The sequence below is a fragment of the Saccopteryx bilineata genome, chromosome 4 (genome assembly GCF_036850765.1).
Source record: "Saccopteryx bilineata isolate mSacBil1 chromosome 4, mSacBil1_pri_phased_curated, whole genome shotgun sequence".
Lineage (NCBI taxonomy): Eukaryota > Metazoa > Chordata > Mammalia > Chiroptera > Emballonuridae > Saccopteryx > Saccopteryx bilineata.
The window spans coordinates 192,835,000-192,861,569 of NC_089493.1; the positions used below are offsets into that span (position 1 = coordinate 192,835,000).

Genomic DNA, 26,570 nt, shown 5'->3' on the forward strand with positions numbered 1-26,570 from the left:
CCACAGGTGTCTAGGGCTCACCCCGCCATGAGCTGGACGCGGGAGCAGGAGGGTCAGTAAGAGACAGACCCGCCGGCATTTTAAAGGACCTGCTCTGCCGGGCTCCTGCTGGTCCCTCTCGGCTACTCCCTCTCCCCTGGGAGGAGGATTGCTGTGCAGGCCCCTCATGTTCTTCTGAGCAAGATGAGAGGGGTCCCCGTGTGACGGCATCAAGGACGGAGCCCTGACCATGTCTAGGTACCCAGTGGGAGGCATTACATGCTCCAGGCAAGAACACTAGCAAGTGCAGAGGCCCCGAGCAGGACTCCCCTGGCGCGTGGGAAGCACAGAGACGAGAGCTGGTGCGGCAGGAGCACTCAGGGAGGGTGGAACATGGGGCTGAAACCCCGTCAGGCCCAGCCCCGCGCACCGCCCTGTACTGATGGGAATCGTCCTCGGTCCCGAGCCCCTGGGAGCCAGGTGGCAGCTCCACCTTATTCGCGACTGTGTGCGTCCGTGCCCGATGGAGCAGAAGACGCCGGCGGTGGACGGTGGACGCAGACACCACCGCCGTGGTGGTGACGCAGGCCCCACAAGCCAGCGGCACTAGAATATCTGTCACTCCGTGACAAGGGCTCTGAAGGAGGAAACAGAGCAGGGCAGCAGGTAGAATACAGGCGTGTGATACTTTGTGAGGCTTGCGCGAGATTCCGGGCCGCCTCCCAGATCCTCAGGGCCCGGGTCCAGACTGCGCTAGACAGCGAGGCGACGCCTCTTTTGCTGCTAGAGGGGTTTGACTTTGCGAAGATGCGACCCCCGTGGCGCGCCATAAAGTGAGGTCCGCCCGTGTTGCCCTGAAAGGAGCTTGCTGTGGGGCTTGGTGTCGATAGAGACGTATCTCCTTGTTTATTTATTTACTCCTTTCCTATTTACTCCTAGCGAACACTAAAGAAGTTATCAGGGCAGCCAGCACCAGGCACATGGAAAGTGCCCTGTGAATGTTCCATTCCTTGGGCCCCTCCCTTGACTTAAGAATGGGCCTCCCTGGCCTCCTGCTGACACTGAGGGCGGCTTGCTTACTTACTTACAAAGCCCTTGCTTGCTTACTTACAAAGCCCGTTTGTCAGCTCAGCCCACTGGTGAGGTAGGTTGCTGGGCCAGGGGGCCCAGGCAGGTGAGTTCTGACGTCAGAGCTTGCACCTGGAACAGGTGGGGCCCCACCTGCTGGGGGAAGGGCCACTGGACAAGCCTGGACAGACAGTTCCGTCTGTGTACCCAGGGCAGGGCTCTCCTTCCCCAAGAGCATAGTGTTCTCGCCGCCCTGCCCCCTCCCTCTCTCCAGGACTTCCTCTTCCTGGCTCCTGAGGGCATCCTGGATACTGGTCCCACCAGTCCCTGGAGAGGAAGAGAGATGAAGATGAGGGAAGGAATCGGAACAAGAGGCTATTCATTGAGTGTTCGCCTGTGTCTGGCCCTAGGCTAACAAGCACTTTCCATTTGCATTGTGAGTGGCAGGAGAGAGGGAGGGAAGTGGGGACAAGAAGAGAGACCTGTCCCGGCCAGAAGCTCCGTTTAGGACCATGCAGCGACCCTGGCCATGTAACCGTAGTGCCGAAGTTGCCCAAATGGAGTCTGCAAGGGTGAGGACTGAGGACGCCGGCAACATCCAGAAGGAAACAGGATTGCTCCTTTGTGGTCTCTGCTCTCTCGGAAGCTTGTCTGACCCCTGGGGAAGCCCTGCTGATTTGGGAAGAATGGAAGGTCACAGTTCTCTTCACTTTTGGAGAGGCTGTTCCTCCTTGACAGTTGTGTGACCACACAGTGTGTCAGCCCCCCACCCCGCCTGTGATTGTAACCCAAGGAAATGAGGTCACCACTGGTTGGATCAACATTGCTCCAACCCTGGCCTGTGGTTCTTGGTGACATAAGATGCTATTCTGGCCTGGCCCGGTGGGAGAGAGGCCCGTTTGTTTGGGTGGTTGGACTCCAACCTGGGCCTTGGACAGGCCATTAATTATGCTTGGGAAAGTGGCCCCACAGGGTGCTGGGAGGCCTTACTTTCCAGGGGGCACAAAGTGCCCCACTGTTGGAGAACATGGCCACGGAACATTCCAGTCTTTGACTGTCTAGGCTCTGGCTGCTCCCAATTATTAACATGATGAGGATTTATAATGAGGAACTGTAGCAGCTGGAACTCTCCGTTGATAATTTTTAGCGTAATGCAGCTCATAATCTCCAGTTCTGATTTTATAGATGGTGCCCACGTGCCACCCACCCAGGTGAGCAATTTACAGCGATCTTCTCATTAGCCCTCACTAAAGCCCTTGAAGCAGGTACTGCTCTGTTCGTGTCAGCCCCACATTAGAGCCGGGGAAACTGAGGGACCAGGAGGCTAAAACCAGAGTCAGGGCTCTGGCTGGTTGGCTCAGCGGTAGAGCGTTGGCCTAGCGTGCGGAGGACCCGGGTTTGATTCCCGGCCAGGGCACACAGGAGAAGCACCCATTTGCTTCTCCACCCCTCCGCCGCGCTTTCCTCTCTGTCTCTCTCTTCCCCTCCCGCAGCCAAGGCTCCATTGGAGCAAAGATGGCCCGGGCGCTGGGGATGGCTCCTTGGCCTCTGCCTCAGGCGCTAGAGTGGCTCTGGTCGCAACATGGCGACGCCCAGGATGGGCAAAACATTGCCCCCTGGTGGGCAGAGCATCGCCCCATGGTGGGCGTGCCGGGTGGATCCCGGTTGGGCGCATGCAGGAGTCTGTCTGACTGTTTCTCCCTGTTTCCAGCTTCAGGAAAACAACAACAACAACAACAACAAAAAAAAACCAGAGTCAGGTTAGTAAGCGGTGGAGCCAGAGGCAAGCCCAGGTCCATTCGACGCCAGAGCGTCACCCAGCCTTCCATCCCACCCTTTTCTGTGCACGTAAAGCGCTGTGGCTCCCCGGGCACCTGGAAGCCACTGTTTGTCGGTCAGAACAGTTGCTTGGCAGACGTGGCTGCAGCCTCCCAGGCCCAGGTGGCCGAACAGGCGGTTGGAACTTCTGGAGACCCTTGCCCGCCTAGTGCTAAGGTGAGGCTGCCCTGACCCATGTCCTCACAGGCGCCCCTAGCACGCCCAGAGAGAGGAGGCCCGTAGCTTAACCAGGAGGAGGAGCTGACATGCCCCCTCCAAGCTCAGGTGCCCACTGTGCCCTTGGGGTCAGGGCCGCCGGGTAGAGAGCCATGGTTACCATGTCAGCCTGAAGGCTTCTGAGCTCAGAGTGACGGATCAGGTTTGTGTTTCGGAAAGCTCACCTCTAATCAAGAGGTGACCCTGGAGGCCAGAGCCCAGGCGAGGAGATGGGGCGATGGCCCAAGGCAGAGGGGCAGAGGGTCCCAGGGCGATGGCTGTGGAGAAGGCGTGGGGGCAGGACTGCGTGTCTGCCAAGGGCTGATTTTGGGGGGACGTTATTACCTGAAGGTGATAACGCACTTTCTTACACGTGGCATGGTTGGCATGTTAAACTCGGAGAGTTTGCTCACATAACCTGCGTATCCCCCCACCCCCCACCCCACACACACCCCCTCCCGGGCCCTTGCCCTGGGCCTCAGTGCTGTGTAAGTTTCCATTCAATCCAGTCACTAAGCGTGGAGGTCAGAGACTTTGGGTAGGAATCTGAACTATTCAAGTGCTCTCCTAAAAGCAAATAAAATTGCTTTCCATAGATGTCATCCGACTCACGCCTCGGCCGAGAATTTCAGGGCCCTCCGTGACATTCCACCTACACTCCCCCCACCCGTCCGTCCCTCCCCAGTCCCTCTCTCCCTCTCCCTACATAGCCACGGCTTACCCCCACCCTGCCATCCTCCAGACTCCCTGACGCTGTCTGATGTCCCCCCCCGGACCTGGAATGCGCCCCCCATTCCTCCACCAGCGCAGTTGGTTACCTCCCCCTTTCGTTCCAGCTGCAGAGCTGTGAGTCCGCGCTCGGTGCCGGCGGCTCAGAGCCCACATCTTGTCTGGTGGGGGCATCCAGTGCTGCTGCCCCCGTGGGGCGTGGCAGGCCGGGACAGAGGGAGGCTTGTGGGGCGCAAAAGGAGTGGACGCTTGAGCCCTCCCACACCCTAGGATGTGTGGGCCGTGGGTTGGCGTTGGGCATCTTGAAGATGATCAGAAAGATGGTGGCATCTGCATCACAGGTCTACCTGGGGACCACTCGCCCCTCAGTTTTTCATTGGTTCCTGTCCCATCCAGTGCCGTTCAATGGAAAGAACATGGCTTTGGGTTCTGGGGCCACCAGGTCTCTCGGTTCAGATCCCGCCTCTTCCTCTTCCTGGTAGTGTGATCCTGCTGTGTGGCCGTGGCGGGAAGAACCTCCGAGCCTGGTGTCATCCTTGTGAAAAGAGAAAAGTAACCCCTATTAAACACTGGCTTGTTCTGCGTATTAAATGAGACGCCATGTGTGAAAGCCGCAGCAGGGCGCCTGGCACCCGCTGGGGGCTCAGATGGGGGGGCATCGCCTCTGGTTCGTAACAAGCAAGGCTAGCTGTTATGTGGGCCTTAGAATTCACCAGGCTGTGCCAGGCGCCCTGCACACATCACCCCATTTAATCCTCACCAGAATGTTATCCACTGGACTCTGTTGGTATACCCGTTAGAGTTAGCTCGGTAGACACTGATATTAATATCAATAAAAGTAGTGGGCCCTGGCCAGTTGGCTCAGTGGTAGAGCGTCGGCCTGGTGTGCGGAAGTCCCGGGTTCGATTCCCGGCCAGGGCACACAGGAGAGGCGCCCATCTGCTTCTTAACCCCTCCCCCTCTCCTTCCTCTCTCTCTCTTCCCCTCCCGCAGCCAAGGCTCCATTGGAGCAAAAGATGGCCCGGGTGCTGGGGATGGCTCTGTGGCCTCTGCCCCAGGCGCTAGAGTGGCTCTTGTCGTGACAGAGTGACGCCCCGGAGGGGCAGAGCATCGCCCCCTGGTGGGCAGAGCGTCGCCCCCTAGTGGGCATGCCAGGTGGATCCCAGTCGGGCGCATGCGGGAGTCTGTCTGACTGCCTCCCCGTTTCCAGCTTCAGAAAAATACAAAAAAAAAAAAAAGTAGTGGACATTTGTTGAGCACTTACTGTTTACTAAGGATATGCCATGTCTATGACTGTCACCGCCTTACATCTGGGGAAACGAAGGCTGATGGTGGCAAAGCCCCTTGGCCAAGGTCAATCAGCCAGCAGGTGTCAGAGCCAGGGTTTGAACCCTGAGAGCCCAGACTTCCACCCCGATACCTTCCATCACGGGGGTGTGTGTGTGCTATTCCAGGGAGAGCTGAGTGCATGACACACACACACACACACCCCCGCCCGGGCAGCCTGCCGCTTCTTTGCCAGTGCCCACGGCCCTGGGAAGTAACCAGAATCCTTGGCCCATTTTTTTTCTTTCTCCCTCCTTTCCTCCTTTTCTCCCTCCCCTCTATTCCCCCCCTCCTTTTTCTAGTGAGGTGTGTATCCTAGGGACGGCAAAGTGCACAGATCATAAAGATGAGGCTTAATAAATGTTTGCCTGTAACTACATTACACCCACGTCACCGTCACCCCATCAAGACAACGCATTGCCACCAGCTGGAAGGTCCCCTTGTGCCCCCTCCCAGTCAGTGACCGCCCCCACCACCACTGTTCTGACTTCTGGTCCTGTGGATTGATTTTGCCTACCTTTACACTTCATAGAAAACTTTGCCAGTGTTACAGTTGAGGAAACCGGGGCTCACAGAGACGAAGCCACTTGTCTCAGGCCCCCCGGCTTCTTGGTGGCTGAGCCAGGTGGGGGGCCCACATGTGTCTCTCACTGCCCCGTGGGTACCTCATCACCCTCGCTAGTGAGTGACAGGAGGAATTGGGCCCATGGAAGTCCCCAAACAACAGTGAATCCATAAAAAGCATTTCTTTAGCTCCAAATGGGCTTTTAAAAATCACCTTTTACACTCAGTTCAGCCCCAGGCACTGAGGTTGGCTAGGCTTGGCAGGCACCTGGGAGTGAGGGCTGTGGATGTGAACGGCAGGGAGCCAGCAGCCTGGAACATTGGCCTTGGACTCGGAAGGTGGCCGCGCTGACCTCGTCAGGCAGGTGGCGCAGGTGATTGAACCGTGTACCCCACGGCCCGAGGTCCCTCAGGAGGGCCCCTGGGAGCAGCAGCACTCGCCTTGCAGAACAGGATTGGCCCTCGGCTCTGCAGGTCAGTGTGTTTTCCACCCTCCCCAGCACCTCGGCCCCTTTGTCTGGGGAGCAGGGGCCCCTGGGCTGGGAGAGGCTTCCCGGGGCCTCAAGGGTGAGCTCACCTTGGCGCTACACCTGGACTCAGCTCGCTGAGGTCACCTCCGGAGGGTTGCCAGGGGATGACATCATCCCACAGTCCCTCAGTGGTCCTCAAGGCCCCGCCTCCGCGGTGGGAAAGGTGGGTCTCTTCAAGGAAGAGAATCTCACCAGCCCGCCGGGAAAGGAAGCTGGGGGCTCTCCCTTGGTGACCTCTCTGTCAATCACCCCGCGGTCTCTGACTCAGCAGCGCTCCTGAGTTGCGAGGGAAGGCTGAGGTAGAGATCGGGTGCTCAAGGGGAAGGCGAAGGGGTTTGGCTGTGGCGAAGTCACTTCTCCCGTATAACCTCCTGTGATCCTGTTCTCTCCTCGCCTGTTCTTTGATGTGGGCCAACCAGCCTGCCAAGCACAGGGCCTTGTCCCCCCTCTCCACCCCCTGTGGCCCCCAATGGCCAGGGCCACCCTTGGCTTCTCCCTTGACCTTGAATGCTGAGGACAAGAAGGAGGCAGAAGGCCGACCTGGGCTGGGATTGCAGCCTAGCCATTTCCTGTTGTGTGACCTTGGGGATGGGACTCGCCCTCCCTGAGCCTCAGTTTCCTGCCTTTAGAATGGGGATCGGGACACGTCACAGGGAGAGATGGAGTAACGTGAACGCACTCAGATCGAGCCGTTTGTGGCTCCATGGGCTGAAGGCCCAGCAACCTGGAAGCGAAGCTGCGCAGGCCTCTCTGGTTTCTGGGAACATTTTTCGTGACCCACAAGGGAGGAAGCCCCCCGGTGTGTTTCTGAGCCCACTGTGTCTTATTAATTGAGCACCAGCTGCACCACTCTAGGAGCTGGGGCACAAAGACAGGATCCCAGTAGAACCAAGATGCCCTTGCCCTGGCCTGACTCATTCTTTCCCAGAGAAGCGGCCATTGACAAGGCACCTACGGAGTCTGATTGATTGGAGCCGTGGTCCTTTAATTTATAGCCTACTACGCACAGGACCCGAGGGGCTGCCTCAAGCACTGCCCATAGCTGCCCACTCAGCTGGCCTTCAGGTTTGGCTCCCTCTCCCCCAGGGGAGTTAACCTGGGAGCCAGGTTTCTGACACCGCCACCCGACGTCCTCTCAGCGGTTCTGCAGGGACGTCTCTAAGACACCGTGAGCTCAGCACCGCCGCATGGAGCCCGGTGCCTTTCCCGCCACCAGTCCGGCTTCTCTTCCAATGAATGGTTCCAGAAAGAAGCGCGGCAGTCTGCCCAAGTGCCTCTCTCGACACCCCCCCCCCGCCCTGCCCCTTTCATCAGCGGGTCCTGCCTGCCCGAGCACCCCCTTTCCTCCTCCCTGTCCCCACACCCGGCCCACCATCTGTTACCTGCGCTGCTGCAGCAGCCTCCCATCTGGCCATCAGCCTTTCACGCAGCAGACAGAAGGATCTAGTCAAGTGCAGCCTGACCAGGGCGCCGGGCTCAGGTTCAGGGGCAAAGGCCTTGGCGTGGCCTCTTGGGGCCCGCCTCACCGGGCTCCCACCCATTCTCCGACTGCTCGTGCTCCCCTCCCGCCTCTGCTCCCAAACTGCCGCCATGGCGACCTTCACCAAGCCCCCAAATGTGCTGTGCCCTTCCCCCTGCCAGGCCTGTGCCACGCTGTCCTGGGGGGCCCTTCCAGCCGCTCTCCCAGAGGGCAGCTGCCCGGTCTGTCCCCATCAGGGCACCCGGGCTTTCCCTCAGTAACTTTCTGACAGTTTGTTACAGCAGCCACAAGAAACTGATACATCGGTCTTGTGGTTCTCAGACCTGGGACCTGCCCAGGACCAGGATGGGAGGCTGGGTGGCAGACACCCAGGGAGTCCCGGCTTCCCGGTGGGCCGGGCAGGAGCGGCACTCAGGAGGGGAGGGAGGAAGGCTCCGTGTGCCTGCTGGTGCCAGGCACGGACCCCTAGCGAGGCCTGCCGTTCTCGTTTAAGGTTTCAGACCACGCCATCTGCACTCCATAGAACAGATGCCTGCACAGAGGTGACATCAGCCAAGTCCCCCATAGAGAGAGGCAGAGACAGCGGGATCAGCACTTGAATCTGACTACTGTGTTCTTGCCATAACGTCACCCCACCCCCTCCGAGTGGGAAGGCCCGCGTTTAGAGGGCGCCAAGGGGATGGGAGCCCCGCTGCCCTGTGCCCCATGCCCGAGCAGGCACAGGCTCCCCGCAGAGGGGAGTGCAAGTTATTGGAGCAGGAGCTACCTCAAGTGGTCCCTGGCTGTCCTCTGCAGCGGGGGGTGGGTGCCCCCCAACTCAACAAAGGCTTCTGTGCTTGTCTCCCTCAGTGTGAATGAGTTGTACGTCGATGACCCGGACAAGGACAGCGGGGGCAAGATCGACGTCAGCCTGAACATCAGTTTACCCAACCTGCACTGTGAACGTGAGTATCCCCAGCGGCCCTCCGCCCCAGCAAGAGCCCTCCGCTCCAGCAAGAGCCCTCCTTTCGGCAGAGCTGCGAGGGCGGAAATGGCGAGGTAGCAGGACCGGCTAGGCACACAGGGCAAGCCGCCAACAATAGGTAACGCGATACTCTCCTCACTCCTTTGCAGGGAGAGTGTGATCAAATGTGGTTGTACTTGGTGGTTTTCTGGAATAAAAAACAAGAGACTGCTGCCCTGGCCAGATAGCGTCCTTGGTTAGAGCATTGCCCCAACACGTCAAGGTGCCGGTTCAATCCCTGGTCAGGGCACATACAGGAACAGACTGATGTTTCTGTTGCGCTCTCTCTCTCTCTCTCTCTCTCTCCCTCCCCCCCCCCTTCCTCTCTGAAATCAATGGATGAAAAATATGTTAAAAAACGAAACAAGAAACTGCTGACGGAGGTTACGTACCTCTGGAGAGTACCCATGTTGGGGTAGCTGGTGTTTCCTAAGTCAGGTTCCCTGCACATGGTTTTTTGAGGGAGGGCTTTCAGGAGGAACCGGTACAGGCGTGAGGGAGGCGAGAGGACAAGTAGAGGTGTGTGACGTGTGAATGACACCACGGTTTGTCCCACCCGGTAGCAAAGGGCCGTGACATCCTTGACAAGTGACCGCGAGGTGGTGTGTGAGTGATGGGTAGGGGTCACAGAGCCTCCCACGCGTCACAAGGCAAGCAGACCTCTCACCGGCCCAGAGTGGTCTCCGGGAAAAGGATGCGGCTCTGAGCTGTTGGCAGCATTGGAAAAACGTCCTTTTTCACTGCACACTCTGTTTTGTTTGTTTGTTTTCTCTGTTTGAACCAAGAGAATGAATTCTTTGTATAAACAGAACTCATGGGCAGTCTGCTGTATGGCATCATGTTCTGGCTCCTTCGGTCACTAAAGCTGTGTGACCCGGCTAAGGTAACTTCTCCGAGCCTCAGTTTCCACATCCGTAAAATGGGTTTAAGGCTGTCTGTTGCCTGAAGTTGTTGAAAGGATATGATAAGCTGCTTCCTAGACTTGTTGGCAAGTGGACCAGGCCTCCCCCTCCAGGACTGGGGTTCTGGCTGTCCCCCTGCCCCAGCTTGGCACAAACCCCTTCCTTCCTGTTGAGGGCAGGACATTGGGTGCGTCTATAGGCAGAGTGAGGGAGTCAGTCCTGCGATTGCTGTTGGTTTGTGAGAATTGCATCACAATTTTGAATCCACAGTGGGCCCCGAGCCAGGGAACCTGTTGAAATAGGTTGGTCGGTTTTATTTTTATTTTGATTCTCTTTCTCTTAGAAAAATAATTCCTCTGGCAGCTTCTCATTCAGGAGTTGGTCATGTCTCTGGAACAAGGAAACAGGCCAGAGGACTGGGACCAGTGGGGCAAGGGAGGGAAGGGATGTGGTTCTAGGCTCCGTCCCAGCTCCAGGCAGCGGCCCAAGAGGGGCCGGGTGACCTCAGGCTGCGACGGTGCTGGCCCACGGGGCCCTGCCGCTCTGCGGGGCCGCTGGCCGACCCTGGGCGGCTCCCACTAGAGCCCCACACCCTGGCTTTTTCAAAAAAGAACTTCAAGTTTATATTACAGGGGAAAAAAAAAAAAAAAGCAAAAACAAAAAATGCATACTCATCATTGTACCTTTGGAAAGTCCAGGAAGAAAAGTCATCCATCATTCACCCCCATGACAACATCGATTGATATTCCGGGCCATTCTGTCCCGGTGGCTGTCCTGGCTCTACGTTTCTCAGCCCGGCTGAGATCACACTGCCTGGACATTCTTGTATCCTGCTTTTAAAAATTATGGGTTTTTTTTTGTTGTTGTCGTTACACAACTAATAATACAAGAAAATATATATTTTTTATTTTTAAAAAAGATACATGTTCAAAATACAGAAATAGATAAAGAAATAAGTAAAACTGGGTTCCCCCGTGTGCCGCCCACCCCAGAGGAAGCCTCTAACTAGCATTGGGGACCCCTCTCCCCACCCATGTCTGGCAACATTTTTTTTTCTTTTTTTTTTTTTTTCATAATTGGGACCCAACTCTATGGGACCTTTCTGAAGATTTCTTTTTTCCAGCTAATATCTTGGAGCTGTTCTTGTATTACTCATCAGATTAGTAAAACAGTAACCACCAGCTGGCGTGCATTCAGCCCGAACCCAGGCCAGCCAGGCCCCGTCCTGGAGGCTTGGGCGGTATTGGTGCGTGAAGATGAGAGGCGTTCTAGCAGCGTGGCTGAAGGGCGTGGGCCCTGGGTCCAGGCTCCCCGGGTCCCAGTCCAAGCTTCATCGTTTCTTAGTTGTGAGGTCACGGGCAAGTTACTGAACCTCTCTGCCTCTCTGTTTCTCCAGAAGGAATGGGTCTGATCATATTCTCTTCCCCACAGAGATGTCCAGATGCTGCCTTCTTACATAAAAGGCTCAGGGCATGGAAGAGTGTCTAGCGCACGTAGCAAGTGCTGTTTTAGTTGTGTTTTGTTTTGTTTTGTTTTTAAATCCTCAGAAACTGAGGATGGAGGAGGAGATGGAGGCGCAGAGAGCTTAGACATCTCGCTGGAGGTGCCGCCCTGGGCTCAGAGCCACTGCCCCGCCCTGAGCGGCCTGTACCCACTGCCTAGCATTCGGGGTGGGGGGGCTGTTCCATTGACCAGGCCCCCGTTGACAAGCGGTTGGTTGGTTCCAGCTGTCACAATTTCAAAAATGAGGTTGCCCGGAGCAAGCAGCCTTGCACACACGTCTGGTCACGTGTGCATCTGGAGGACAAGCTGCTGGGGACAGAACCCCTGACTCAAACGGGGATCCGCTTGTGTTCTTTTAAGTTGAACGTCAGGGCGCCAGCCTTCCCCGCATTCTGCGGACCCGGGAGCGTCCTTTTTAACGGCTGCACCAGCAGAAGGGAGCCCTCTGTTTTTCCCCCGTTAGGATTGGCTCACCTAAAAAGTTACTGCTGGCTGCTCTTTCTTTAGATTGCAGCCTCCTTCGCAGCGTTCCTTTCAGGGAAATTCCTGCGTTTCTGTAGTCGACGGGGACCTAGCACCGCCACCTTGCCACTTGCACCATCTCAGGGAAAGCCGTTGGCATGCCCCGGCCCGTTTTCCAGGTTGGGAAGCTGAGTCACAGGGGATAGAGTCACTGGAGTCAAAGACCAGGACTCCCCTAGTCTCCCATGTCGTGGACTGAGCAACCCCGAAAAGTGCCTGAGCTCCTGGAAGGTGGGGCTTGGAGGAACAGCACTGGGGTCAAGGAAGGTGCGAGTGGGTGAGTGAATCAATGAATGAATGAGCCTGTTCAACCAGTGAACCCGGAGGCTGTCTGAGATGCGTTAAGTGCTGAAGTTGATGGAGCACTTGCTACTTCTTGTGCATTAGGCCGTTCTAAGCGTCTTCCACACATATTAACTGATCCTCATCATGCTCCAAGGAAGGTGTCATTGTTAACACCCCATTTCCAAAGAAAGACGCTGAGGCCGAGAAAGGTCCAGTGCCGCCGCCAGGGTTGCGCAGCTGGTGAAAAAAGGCAGGTGGCCCTGGCTGGTTGGCTCAGCGGTAGAGCGTCGGCCTGGCGTGTGGGGGACCCGGGTTCGATTCCCGGCCAGGGCACATAGGAGAAGCGCCCATTTGCTTCTCCACCCCCCCCCCCCCTTTCCTCTCTGTCTCTCTCTTCCCCTCCCGCAGCCAAGGCTCCATTGGAGCAAGGATGGCCCGGGCGCTGGGGATGGCTCCTTGGCCTCTGCCCCAGGTGCTAGAGTGGCTCTGGTTGCGGCAGAGTGACGCCCCAGAGGGGCAGAGCATCGCCCCCTGGTGGGCAGAGTGTCGCCCCCTGGTGGGCGTGCCAGGTGGATCCCGGTCGGGCGCATGCGGGAGTCTGTCTGACTTTCTCTCCCCGTTTCCAGCTTCATAAAAATACAAAAAAAAAAAAAAAAAAAAAAAAAGGCAGGCGAGGCCAGGACTCGGACCACCACCCTCCCTCTCACCCTGACCCCTGCTGCCCGCCGGCAGCCTCACACCTCGCGAGGCCGTCACCCCTGCGCCCCGCAGTCCTCCGTCACTGGTCCCGCTGCAGGCGAGGCCGGCTCCCTCTTAGTCTGGGGTCACCTTCTCCCCCTCCTCGGCTGCCTGACGTCCTCTCTGTGTCTCTGGGCCTCGGAGGTCCTGGAGGGCCCGGCCGCCCTCTCTGTGGCGCGGATGGAGGAGGGGGCCGGTCCTCCCTGCACCCCCCCGTTCGTTCTCTGGGTGTTTGCGACTCCTTTCTCTCTGGCCTTCGCAGTGGTTGGGCTCGACATCCAGGATGAGATGGGCAGGCATGAAGTGGGTCACATCGACAACTCCATGAAGATCCCGCTGAACAACGGGGCGGGCTGCCGCTTCGAGGGCCAGTTCAGCATCAACAAGGTACAGCGGCCTCCGCCCCTGTCCCCTTGGTCCCCTTGGTCCCCAGAAACTGACAGTCGAGCACCTGCTTGGTTTCCCCAGACAGCCTCCAGCGAGCTGAGGTCAGCGCCCAGGGGTCTGGTAGTCCCTGCGGTTCCTGCCGAGAGTCTGGGCGGGGGGTGCAGGCTCCGCAGGGTTTGGAGCCCCTGCTGGCCGGATCAGGATGAGGCTGTTCTTCTCTCCAGCCTGGAAGGCAGTGGGGGTGGGGTGGGGTGAGAAGACCCCAGCATTGGCAGCCCTGAGCCCTGCATTCGCCTCCCAGTTCTGTCTCCTCTTGGCTGAGCAACGCCCTCCAAGTCACTTGACCCATCTTAGCCTCGGTTTTCACATCTTTAGGTGGCAGATGGGACGATGATAATCATATAATGACCCCCCCCCCGCCCTTCACCAAGTTTATATGAGGAATGAATGAGCTAGAGTATACATTCATTCATTCCAAACATTGTTTATCAAGCACCTTCCAAGTCCCAGGGTGGGCCACTAGCTCCGGGGCGCTGCTGGACCGGGTGGGCAGAACCCAGTACCAGCGGACCCTCTGTGCCAGGGGTCCGATCCACACCAACAGAGAAAGCATCAGAACCCAGGCTCCCGCCCTCTCCTGCCGGTCCCCCCTGTGGCTGCTTGCCGACACCTCAGTCACGTGTGACACAACCAGTGTGTCACTCCAGAGTACAGCTCAGGCCAGCCCCTGCGCCCTCCACCCCTGGGCGGGCTAAGGGTTTCGTGTCTTTGAGAAGCTCTCAGACAAGGGACGCTCACTCGGATGAGAGAGCCGGCGTGGGGATAGGCGAGGCCGGCAGCTGGTCCCCCCTCCCCCCATCTCGCAGCATCAGGCGCCCACCAGCCCCGCGGCCTCCTTATCCGTCCGCCCGGAAGCCAGCCGGCAGCCAGAAGTCAGGGTTCATGAGCTACGAGCGGCCCCGGCGGCCCCCAGCACCCTGGACTCCTCGCTCAGTCACGCAGCGCCCCAGGAGGGGGGCAGGATGGGCCAGGGTTTGGGGGCCTGGCTCCGTCTGGGTATTTTTACAATCCATCAGAGGCAATGACGTAGGTTCTGAAGTCACAGGCTCTAAAAGCCTCGTCCTTTCTTTCTTCGGCGCAGTGTGTGATGAGTCAGCCACCTGCGATGGATTCCACGGGGGGGGCGGGGGGGAGCAGGTCACTGAGTCACAGCCCGAGGGGTGGCAGCGGGTGGCAGATGCACAGGAGACAGCCAGCCTCCTTGACTCACTCAGCTCTGGGAGCCTGAGGCCCCGGGCCCCAAACACGATTCTGAACTCTGCCCACGTCTGCCTGCGAGGGGCCTCGTGTCGCCGCACAGACGCTGGGAAGGACATAGGCCAGACGCTGTCGGTTTCTTCCTCCCCTGGGGTGGTAGGCGGCAGGGACGTCACTCCTGACGTGCTCTTGTGAATCTTTTATCATACGGATGTATCCAGGTATTACGAACACAAGTAAAGGTGAACTTTAGGATATTTTTTAAAGGCAGTCAGTGGCTCTTCTCCAAGGCCCTGCCTGGGTACGTGCTGGTCCCTCTGCGGGGGGCAGGGAGGGCTCCTTCTCCCTCGGCTCTGACGACAGGCACGTCCGTCCCCCGCACCCAACCCGGTAACAATTACCGTTGGCTTTGCGCCTATCACTTCGTCTCATCCTCCCCGAACCCTCTGTGGCCGTCAGCCCCATTTTGCCTAGGGGGCACCTGACACACAGAGTAGTTAACTGGCTGTGCCCAAGCCGTCCCCCACCCCCACCCCCACCCCCAGCTGGGAAGGGGGCTGGGCTGGAGCCCATGGGTGGAACTCAGCTGCTGCAGTTGCAGGTGCTGGGCCCCTGGAGCGGGCAATGCTGCCCCTCCTGGGCGACCCTGCTAAGCTGTCGTGGCCGCTCATCCCAGACCTGGCATGTGCCTCCTCCACCCAGCTCCCGGGGCCTGGGGCCCAGGCACCACGTTAGCGACCCAACCTGACGTGAGCTCGCTGAGGCCAGGTCGTGCCTTGTCGCTGTTGGCCGGGTTCCTCCCTCATCAAGACAGGAATATTCCTGAGAGAGGTCCGCAGTGTTTAAAACAGGCTTGCTTACAAAATAAACTGCTAAGCCACAGGCCACACTTTCTCCTCTTAAGGGGGACAGGGTGGATTTGGAGTTCAAGGAAGCTCTGTTGGTCTGCAGGCCTAAAGGTCGTCCCCCAACCCACTGTGGAGCCAACAGCCAGGGATTTGATGGGGGGAAAGCTGCTGTCTGGAGCCACAGCCTTGGGCCAGGTGCCCCCAAAGCCCCAACAGCCCCTGCGGCAGGCACCGCCAGTGCCACATTCTACAGATGAGGATACGAGCTCAGGGAGGGGCAGTGGCTCCTCCCAATCTCTCCTGGATTGACCAAGCTGGGGTCTGACTCCAGGTTGGAGCCCTGTGCCCCTCCCACCCCCGATCCTGGGGCAGCCCACTAACCTGCTGAAACTTGCCTTTCTCCCCAGGTCCCGGGCAACTTCCATGTGTCCACACACAGTGCCACAGCCCAGCCACAGAACCCGGACATGACCCATGTCATCCACAAGCTCTCCTTCGGGGACACGCTGCAGGTGAGCAGTCATACTACAGGTGGGGTGTCCAGGGATGGGCTCATAGGGGCTGGGTCACTGGAGCCCTCTGCCTTTCCTGGGCACAGAGCGGTGCCCTCCAGAGGTGCCACCCCCTTTGAGCCCCTGCTCTCTCCCACAACCCCTCTGATCTGTTCCTTCCGAGCGCACGGCTGCCGTTTCTTTTTTTTTTTTTTTTTTTTTTTTACGGCTGCCGTTTCAACAGCAGTGTGCTGGCCTCGGAACCCTGGGTTGAGTCCTGGGCTGGGGGAGGAGAGGGACTTGCTTTAATGAGCAAGTACTAAGTGCTAAGGCTTTCTCTCTGTCTGTGCAACCTTACGAGGTGGGAGGGGACACTGCATTTTATAGACTTGGAACTGGGATCAAGAAACTACTTGTCGCCTGACCTGTGGTGGCGCAGTGGATAAAGCATCGACCTGGAAATGCTGAGGTCGCGGGTTCAAAACCCCGGGCTTGCCTGGTCAAGGCACATATGGGAGTTGATGCTTCCAGCTCCTCCCCACCTTCTCTCTCTGTCTCTCTCTCTCCCTTTCTCTCTCCTTTCTAAAAAAGAAAAAGAAAAAAAAAAAAGAAGCTACTTGTCCAGGGCCCCCCAGGAGATCTGTCTGACTCCATGGTCCAGCCCGCTCCCTTCCACGGCCCCCGTGGCCTTACTATCTGAGCCCACACCATTAGGTGGGGTTAGTGCGGTGAATGAAGTATTCTGAGAATCCCTGTTTTATCGAGACAGCCACCTCCAACAGGCTCGGCCCAATAGTTTCTTTTCTTTTTTTTTTTTTTTTGCATTTTTCTGAAGCTGGAAACAGGGAGAGACAGTCAGACAGACTCCCACATGCGCCCGACCGGGATCCACCCGGCACGCCCACCAGGGGGCGACGCTCTGCCCACCAGGGGGCGATGCTCTGCCCATCCTGGGTGTTGCCATGTTGCGACCAGAGCCACTCTAGCGCCTGAGGCAGAGGCCACAGAGCCATCCCCAGCGCCCGGGCCATCCTTGCTCCAATGGAGCCTCGGCTGCGGGAGGGGAAGAGAGAGACAGAGAGGAAGGCGCGGCGGAGGGGTGGAGAAGCAAATGGGCGCTTCTCCTATGTGCCCTGGCCGGGAATCGAACCCGGGTCCTCCGCACGCTAGGCCGACGCTCTACCGCTGAGCCAACCGGCCAGGGCCCCAATAGTTTCTTATTCACGGCAGCAAACACCGAGGACCAGACACTGACCAGCCTCCCTCCGCTAGCTGCAGGCCGGGGAGCAGTGACATGCTCCCCCTCCCACCCCGCACTGCAGTCCTGAAGGTAGATTCTCTTATACACTGAGGCCTAGAGAAGGGCCTGCCCAGCCTTAGCGCTGGGGTGGGGGCCCTGGTCCTGACCCCAGGCTTTGCTTGGTGAGAATTCTGTTTCCTGGTTGAGGTCGCTTGAGGGTGGGGGCCCCTCCGGCTCGGCCCACGTGTGCGCGCATACGCACCCACTGTTACGTCACTTACGCGCCCGTGCAGCCAGAATTCAGACACAGTCTTCGCACCGCACCCTCCCCCTTCCTCACCCGTGACCCCTCCAGGCTGTGCCAAAGCCTGCCCTTTGTCACCTGCCCTTTGTCACTGAGAGAACAGCACGGCACGGCAGGTGGCCCCTGGAGCTCAGTACCTGGCCCGAGGTCACACGGCTTGTACGAAACCAGAACCAAGTGTGTCTGGCTCTGGGTCTTCCATTGCTGTGCCTCAGACAGTCATGGGTTCATCAGACTCCAGAAACTTCTGCTCTGCACCAGGCTCCGTGTCAGGCCCCAGAGTACCCAGGACAGAGTGGCACATGGTAGTTGCCCGTGATGGCAAGCGAGCCGGTGCCGGCTGAGTGCCAGGCCTGTGCCGCGTCCGTGTCTGGCTCCTCACAACTTCTTTATGAGACAGACGCTGAGGGAATCCCCATTTTACGTGTGGATGGGGTGCTTACGCCAGACTGTACCAGGCTGTACCCAGATAGCCACGGCCCGGTGTGGAGGGGGCAGCATCCTGAGGACTGCCCCCTCCGTGTCCTTCTTCACAGGTCCAGAATGTCCACGGAGCCTTCAATGCTCTCGGCGGGGCCGACAGACTCACCTCCAACCGTATGTATATGTGCGGCAACTGGGAACAGCCTTCTGCCCTACGATTCCCGATTCCCGGGGCAGCGGAGAGGGCGTGGGGGAGGGGAGGCCACTGTTATCAGGCGCTCCCTGTGAGCCAGGCTGTGAGGAAGGTGGAATTATCCCTGTCTGACAGAGAGGGGAAGAAAAGTGACTTGTCCCTGGGGACAGTCTGCAGCGGGCCCCGGCACAGCATACATGCTCAGTGAATGCTGGCCACTGTCCTGATCCCTGCTCTTGGGACTGCTACCTAATTGTCCTCAGTCAGGCTGATCGCCTGAGGTCCCACAGGGAATGACGGCACAGCCAGAATGCCTCCTAGATCACGTGGCACCGTGAGAGCGTGTCTGTGGGTGGCTCAGTCCGGTCTGGCCACCTGGGCCGCCTCTGCCACACACCCCACCTTCTCTTCCTGCTTAAATGCCCCCCACCCACAAAGTCCCCCCTCAGCTTCCCGGCACCTCAGTCCGGATTAGAGACAGTACCTGTCGGCACACACCGGCAGAAGCGCACGCACACATGGGGCCGGGGACCTGTGCGCCGAACGGCCTGCAGGCCCGTCCGTCTGTCCATTGGATCCCGCACGACCGGTTCCCATTTCCTCTCCTGAGCTTGCCTCGCTCACCCATGAGGCTTTTCTTTTTCTTTCTTTCTTTCTTTTTTTCACGAGGCTTTTCTTACTGTTTCCTAAAATATACATTCTGCTCTCTGATCCTCAGAACTCTAAATGCAAGGCCACGTGTCCCCATGACCCGTCCCCCCCAGGAAATCGTACTTGTCATTCCTTGTGTCCCTGTGAGTTCTTGTCCACGGACAGAAGTCATTTGTGCGAAACTGAGATGACAGTTTACCTTCCGATCTTTGTCCTCAGCCTCAGTTCGTACCACAGTTTTATAGTTTCTCCAGGGGTGATGGAGGCGCCCTACCCACCGAGCCGCTCCAGCAAGGCCAAGTTCAGGCATTGTCTTTTCGTGGAAAATGTCCATTTCTAGTGATGCACTGTGACAGTAACGCCGCTGATTTACGGTATTTGCTTGAGTTACCCAGTGGCTTCCCAGCGGGCCACGCCCACTCACGCTGCCTCCGGCAGGGTCCAAGTAGCGACAGTCCCTCCTTGTGTTCATGTGAATATCACGAGTGGCGGGCAGCGTCGTAGGTCTGTGTAAGGGCAGCGTCGTAGGTCTGTGTAAGGGCAGCGTGTGGTCCCAAAGTGGCCGTCCACGCGTGCTGCTTCCAGGTACCATGGGCGGAAAACCTTACCCGTTCTGAGGCTAAGACGAAAGCCATCTCAGGCTGGCTTTGTGGCAAGAAAAATGCAGTAGGTTGGTGGGACATCACCCAGCCAGCTCTCAAACACGGTCCTCCTGCTGTGTCTTTGCCTTTGAGGGTCCCTCTATGCTCAGGTCTTCCCACGGGGGGGCTCCTTCTTGTCACTCCAGTTTCAGCACAAATACCACCACCGCAGAGAGGACCTCCCTGACCACCTTTATCCAACCTAAACCCCCCTCCTCCTGAGGAACAAACCTCTGTTTTTTTCCTTGGCTCAGACCACTGTCTTTGAAGATGCCGACGACTGTTGGGTGACGTTTGCTCTGTGACGATGGCATTGTGGTGGTGCTTTTCTTTCTTTTTCTTTTTTTTGAAAGGCATTCTTACCTTTTAGGGAGATGTAACTAAAATATCTAGGGGTGAGCTGTGATATCTGGGATGAGCTTCAAAATAAAATGGGGGGAGGAGCAATGGGGTAGACACGAAGCAAAATTGGCCCCCGTTAATTGTTGACTCAGGCATGGGTGCGTGGGAGTTCATTACGCGATCCCCTGTTTTTTTTATATTTGAGCTTTTCCGTAATAAGGTGTGTGAAGGGCCATTAGGGAGTGGGGAGGGGATGTGGGCCTGCCTGGATCGGGCTGGAAACACCAGCCCCGAGGAGGGGTTATCTGACAAGGGATCCACGCGGGTGTGTTCGGCGCCAAGGTCTCTACTGGACATTTGGCAAATTGTATCAAAGGCCCTAAGATGGTCATTGCGTTTGAGTCATCAGTTCTACTCATGAGAGAGTCAAGCTAAGGAAACGAGAGCGTGTCCAGTGATTTAGGAAACCGATGTTCCTTAGGTCATTGTTTACGAGAGGGAAAATGAGGAGAAGCATCCGTGTCTAGCCTTGGGGGCTTGGTGAAGTGCACTGTATGTGTCAGAACTGCACGGGCGTGCAGGCAGCAAACATTACTGTGCACCTGCTCTGCGCCAGGCTCTATGCCAGGGGAAACGGCCGTGCGTGTAACCGACAACCGTGGAGCCGATGCTCCAGTGGCTGTGACGTTCGGTTCTTAGAACAAGGGTGCAGTATGATCCGATCGCAGGGAAACATAAATATCTGTATAAACCATGTTTGCAGTTTGTCATACACGTGAGTACAAATCCATGGTTTCCTATGGATGGTGGTCTTGTGAGTGATTTTTATTTCTTTATGGTTATATTGTTTTCCTTGTACAAATTTTAAAAGAAACTATTTTACACTTGTAATGTATGGGGGTAACAGTGGTTGGTAGCGTTATATATAAAATTTTAGGTCTACAACTTGATGATGCAGCATTTGTATACTCCATTGGGGGCTTACCACCCAGAGTCTGGTCCCCTTCTGTCACCGTATACCGGACCCTCTTTGCCCTCTTCATCCTCCCCCTGCCCCCCCTTCTTCTCTGGTAACCTCCTTTCTGTTTAATAGAACTATGGTAGGTATGATTTTTCCTGTCTTCAAGTTTTTAACCTGGGACAACTTGGAACTCTGTATTTTAAGTATGGTCTTGGGCTCCTGGTTTATAATGCAGATAGATTCTGAGCCTTAGTGGGAATCTTCGGGGGTGATGCCCAGGGTCTTGTAGGCTTTAGTTCTGAGGCTACAGGGCTCTCTCCGGATTTTCAGACGGATCAGGTCTGAAGACAGTGCAGGAAGCCCTGTCTCCTCCTTCCTGAGACTTGGTGTTAGCAGGAACAGGCTGCGAAGACCGTCTGCACCCCCCAACTCGTCCGAAAGATGAGTGGAGGGGCTCGGGACCGACTCAGCCATGAGACCAGGAGTAGGGGCCACAGGCCCACATTTCTGTGTTATTTTTTTAGCTCCGTGGTCCCTGCCTGGCCCGAGACTTTAGAAGGCAGTAACACAGAGGGGCGCTGGAGCTTCCCCCTACGTCCCAGGAGGCCCAAGGCAATTCAGACCTTTCCTGGGTGATACGGGGCAGCTCTGGGCCAGCGTTCTGCTGGCCTCGTGTTTCATTCCGGTTACCTCATGCTTATCAGAAGCTGATTCATCAGCTCTCCCATTCATGGTTCTGACCAGTCATCATCCCTCCATCCGTTTGTTCATTCAATAAGCATTTGCCGCTGTCCGCTCTGTACCAGGCCCCGTGCTGGGTTCTGGGGACACAGAGCTGAGTAAGGCTCGGTCCCTGCCCTTTGTGACCTCTCCATCCAGCGGGGGTGGGGGTGAAAGTTACAGTGGAATCTATGACAGGGACAGGTGGAGAAAGAATGAATCTCCCATTAATTGAAAATAGGGAAAGATATTAATCAATTCTTCATCGATGCAGAATTTTTCTGGTTTATGGGCTCTTTTCTTTTTTTTTTTAAAACCTAAACCCAGTTTGTTTCAAAAGTAACACTATTCAAACAGGACCAGAAGGTACACAATGAAAAGTGATCTTTATCACATCCTGCCTTCCTCCCCAGAGGTTAAAACTGCTAATAGTTCTTTGGGTATCTTTCCAGAAAATTCTTCTATGTATTTTTTTTCTTTTTTCTTTTTTTGCAAGTAGAGAGAGAGCCTTCCCTGCCCCCAACGCACAGAAATGCGTCACCCCGTTATGTAACTTGATTTCTTTTCACATAACAGCTCCTTTTGGAAACTGGCCTCTCTCAGCACCCGCCCTTCAATGGTTGCCCTATTGATGGACATTACGTTGTTGGCAGAGTGTTAGTATTAGATAAAGCCGTGTCTTTACGTGGACAGGTGGAGTCTTTCAATTCCTGGTATCAAAGGGGGAAAATGAAGAGGAGTCATTGAAAATGTGAAGACTAAGCCTCCCTCCCCCACCCACCAATCACCAGCAATGCCCAGCTGCCTTAATTTTGAAATGACCGGCTTGACCCCAGCCTCATTCTGCTGTGTCCTTCCCGCAGCCCTCGCCTCCCACGACTACATCTTGAAGATCGTGCCCACGGTTTACGAAGACAAGAGTGGCAAGCAGCGGTACTCGTACCAGTACACGGTGGCCAACAAGGTACGCGTGCAGCTGCTGGGCCCAGCTGCGTGCAATAGCGCCCTCTGCTGGTCGAGAGCGGTGGCGACAAGTGTCTGGCCACAATTTAAGTAAGAGCAGGCACATTCCCTGCTGGTCCAGGGATGGCAAACATCTCCACAGCCCTGCATCTGGCCCTGATCCTTCGGACTGTGGACCCTGATGGGTCAGCACATGACAGACGCTGTGGCTTTCAGGGCACAAGCATTCTATTCAAAATCCTGAGGCTCGTGCACACTGATGGCCGGTGATTAACAAGCATGTCCCAGGACCTCAACCCTCAAAGTCATAGAAAAGCTGTCAAGGCATGGTCAAAGCCAGCGGGATGGGGTGACTAATAGTTAGTGGTTTCAAGCCGAGGGCCTCAGCCTTTCCTTGGAGATGACCCCACCAGTGGACATGACTGCCTGAAGCATTGGTTGAGCACCCCCCCACACAATAGACCCCTTTACCACCAGGACTCTCCTTCTTCATCTGTCCCAAACCCTGATAACTGACATAGTGTTTAGCTCAATTAATAATAATGGAGTAGTAGCGATCGTGGAGTACCTATAATGGGTTGGACGTTACGCTAAGATCTCTACCTCCATCATCTTCTCCAGTTATTGTGGCAGCTCTGACATGGGGACTATTATTGTCCCCGTTTTGCAGATCTGGCCACTGAGGCATGGAAAGGTAGTCGTCGCGCTAAACAATGGCCAGGTGGGGATTAGAACCAGGTTCTCCTCAGGCTCCGGCTCTGGCCTCCTGGTCACATCACCATTCAGTCCGAACAAGGGGCAGGAGACTGTCGGCCTGGGAGTTCCTCCCTCTCGGGTGACTTGAGGCCCCTCTGCTGTGACCCCACCCCCCACCCCCATGCTGATATTCTGGTATAGCTCTCCAAAAGGAAATCTTGTTTCCTTTTATCCTTCTTGGAGGGCGTGTCATTGTCACCTTCAGGTGCTAACAGCATCTGAGGGATGGGAGAACGTGGATGGGATGCAGTCTGAGCAGAGAGACCCCGTGCTGCGGAGGGGACTGCCGGCTCAGACCCTAAGTCCCATAACCACGCTGTGCCTCCGTTCACTTATTTGTACAGCGATGTTCACCTCGAGAGATTGCTGTCTGAGGCGGGAATGCCTTTAACAGCAGGCCTTGGGCAAGGATTTAAAGAAATGCTGCTATTTTCCGTTATTTATCTCCTGTCTCTCGGCTCCGGGCCGTAACCCAGACAGTCACCCTGCCCCATCAGCACTCCCTGGAGGAAGCTGAGCCGGTCTTGCCCCGGGGTCCTTCCCTCAAGGCTTTTTAAGGGCCCAGCGGGCAACAGCTTGCCCAGCTCTCTGTGGCCTTGGCCCCAGCCAGGGATGGTGAGTTGGGCTTATCCCCGGGAGAAACCTTGGATCAGGCTCAGCATTTTCAAAGACACTCCCTCCCCATGTGGCCTGCAGACTCATCTGTCTTTCACACCTGGACGCACGCCTCAGGATGGTGTGTGTGGCGTAGAATGTCCCCTCCTCTCCAAGCCTCTTGGATGCCCCTGGGGAGACTTGGTCATTTGTTCATGACCCTCTCAGCACTCCCTGTCCCTCTGTCACGGCATGTGCAATGACATAGTATTATACACATTGTGGTATCTGCCTTCTCCGGAAGGTGTCCCCCTCTGGGGACGGGGTGGGGCTTGCTCCGCTCAGGGCCCCCAGCACGCAGGAGCGGGGCTCAGGAAGCTACTGATGAAGCAATGGGTGGAGTTCGCATGGCCCAGGAGTTGAAGGGGAGACAGGGCTTTGTTCAGACTGAGCCCCCATCACATTTGTCCTCTTCCATCTCTGCTCTCAGATTCGGTTTTGGTTCTGGTACTGCTTCCGTTATCAAAATGTGGTCAGTTCCCAGGCAGCCGAATGGGTCAAATGCCCCCAGCGGTGTTGCTGGTCCAGAGGCTGAGGGCAAAGCCTTTGGGGAGGGAGTAGAGAGGAGGAGCGGGTGGGGCCTGGCTCCCCGGTGGGGAGAGAGGGAGGAAAGCCCGTTCTGGTGGTTTGCCAGGGGACCCTCTGTAATCTCACCCCCACGCACAGTGAGATGCGGTTTGTGTGCCTGAATCTCATATTCCCATCCCACGCCTGTCTCTTCCTCCACCCCAGGAGTACGTCGCCTACAGCCACACGGGCCGCATCATCCCGGCCATCTGGTTCCGGTACGACCTGAGTCCCATCACGGTCAAGTACACAGAGAGACGGCAGCCTCTGTACAGGTTCATCACCACGGTGAGTGGGGGCGCGCCTGCCGTGTGGGCACGGCCATCGGGGCACCCCGAGGGTTCTCAGAGAAACAGGACGCAGCCCTCGGGGCCGGGGGCTCCGATTGTACACGGGAGGCTTTGATCCTGAGGTGCTCAGAAATGTCACCGGGGTCACATCGACATCCACGGCGTTTCATCAAGAAAGTGTTTTCCAGAGGGTCGTGCTACTGAGTTCATTTCTGCAGCAGATCTTTACGTGGCTCAGTTAGATGTCCATGGTTTTCTGCAGTTTTTCATTTTTATGGGCATCAAGCAGTTTTTCATTTTTACGGGCGTTATTCCTAGCAGGGTTTGTCCTCTTCTGTGTAAATTTTACAGTGAAGACTTAACTCGTATTTTTTTTCCCCACATCTATTTTCCAGCCATCTGATATCTTCAGGTTTTTTTCTTTCTTTTTTTTCCTACGTGTTCTCTCTCCTTCTCTTTTTCTCTCTCTCTCTCTCTTTTATTTTTGTTTTTTGTTCTTTGCCATCGTCTCCACCAAGTCCAATCTTGTGCGGGCTAGCTTCCGCACAAGAAGCATTTTTCTTTGGTGCTCATTATTTCTGTCGAGTACACTGTTTTCCTGGCCTCCCGTTCAAAATGTCCTTGGGCCCAGAACAGCAGGGTCACGGTGCCCTGCTTCAGACAAGAGGCCTGGAGATGTTTGGTACCAGAGTCAGCGGAGGTGAAGAGATAGGAGATGATTGCTCTCTCACAGGCAGGGAAACTGAGGCCTGAAGGCCCTTACGCCTCTACACCTCTTCGTACTCTTAATAATGATTCGGGATCTGGGGTCCAGTCTTGGCACTTTCATTTCTGGGTCTGACTAGATTTGTATTTAGTCAGGACTCTGTTACAGAAGGGACAGAATCCTGCCTTGAGCTGATTCGAGAGGTAGGTAGGCCTCAGGCATGGCTGGATCTAGGCGTAAATATTATTTATAGTATATCTTTCTTCAACCTGCATTCCTCTGCAGTGGCTTCATTTTTCAGATCGAATTAGCCAATAGGAAATGCCTCTTTCTCAGTAATTCCACCCGGGTCCTGGACAGGATAGTGCTGTCATTGTCCTGGCCAGCTCAGGCCCCATGCCATCCTGTGGCCTCGAGGATGAATTGAGTGCTCCGGTTGGCCGGCCCCACTCAGACCACAAGGACAAAGACTGCAGGAGGAAAATCAGGAGCCAGTTACCGGGAGAGGGAGGAGCGGGCGCTAGGAGGCAACAATTGGTCAGATGTTCACAACAGGGCCTTCATCTCCTAATCTACAAAATGGAAATAACAATCCATGCTGTACCCCAGGGCCACGTGGGGCTCAAGGGAGGCCCGGAAAGGGAAGCTCTTTGAAGTTCTAGAAAGCCATGTGGATACAAGGGTTGTCAGAAGTCTGGGTTTAGACGAGCCTCAGTACAGCCTTTTCTGTTCTCTGACTCCATTTAAAAAATTGAACTTCTATTCCACGAAGGAAGTTAAAACACCAGACACAGATAGGGAAAAGACATTTGCCACACCTCCAAGGAAAGAATATGCTTAATAATTTACATATTAAAAAAGAGAGAACGTAAGTATAAAGAATTCTTACAAACCAGTAAGAAAAAAATTAAATGGTCACAAAGAAAAATGGGTGAGAGCTAGCCGTTCACAGAAGAGACCACAAAGGCAGAAGAGAGGGTCAATCAAGTTCACTAGAAACGGGAGGAATGAGATTCCAAACAGCAAGTCCCATTCGATCCTGTCTGCCTAAAGACCTGCCCATATAAAATAAAGATCGGGAGGATGGAGAAGAGGGCGGGGACTATCTGGTGCACAGCTGCAGTGGGTCGGCCACTTTGGAGGGAGACGCACAGACCCACAGACCGTTTGACCCAAAAGTCAGGGCAAGTGTGAGCGAGTGATGTTACCTGAGTGATGACCTCCCGCGGGTCTTGGCGCTGACTCTTAGCTCGGCACTCCTACCGCATCCCAGAATAAAACAGAAATGAAGGCACATGTGGGTGCCTCTGTGCGGGCGTGGTCTGCGGTGGGGACAGCGGGAGGGAACCGCCTGGGGCCACACCCCACTGGGAGGCTGAGAAGGATCTTCACTCCCCCTTCCTGTTTGCTCCTGAAACGCCAGTCAGCTGAGGCGCTGAGGGTTGAAACAAAGCGACTTCATTTACTCACTTAATGTTTGCTAGACTTGTCCACAGGCCGGGCCCTTGCTGGG

At 56.2% G+C, this 26,570-nt stretch overlaps 1 protein-coding gene and 1 non-coding gene across 2 annotated transcripts in view; both read left to right on the top strand.

The window, feature by feature from the left end:
- Positions 1-26,570, top strand: part of ERGIC1 (endoplasmic reticulum-golgi intermediate compartment 1) — a 97,162-nt gene that overhangs the window by 60,181 nt on the left and 10,411 nt on the right. The window contains exons 4-9 of the mRNA XM_066273293.1: positions 8,560-8,654; positions 12,926-13,050; positions 15,563-15,667; positions 17,727-17,787; positions 21,985-22,085; positions 24,227-24,349. Of these exons, the coding sequence (XP_066129390.1) occupies positions 8,560-8,654; positions 12,926-13,050; positions 15,563-15,667; positions 17,727-17,787; positions 21,985-22,085; positions 24,227-24,349 (610 nt within the window). The remainder of the gene's footprint in view (positions 1-8,559; positions 8,655-12,925; positions 13,051-15,562; positions 15,668-17,726; positions 17,788-21,984; positions 22,086-24,226; positions 24,350-26,570) is intronic.
- TRNAT-GGU (transfer RNA threonine (anticodon GGU)) lies at positions 4,656-4,731 on the top strand. Its single transcript has one exon. It is a non-coding gene; the product is annotated as a tRNA-Thr (tRNA).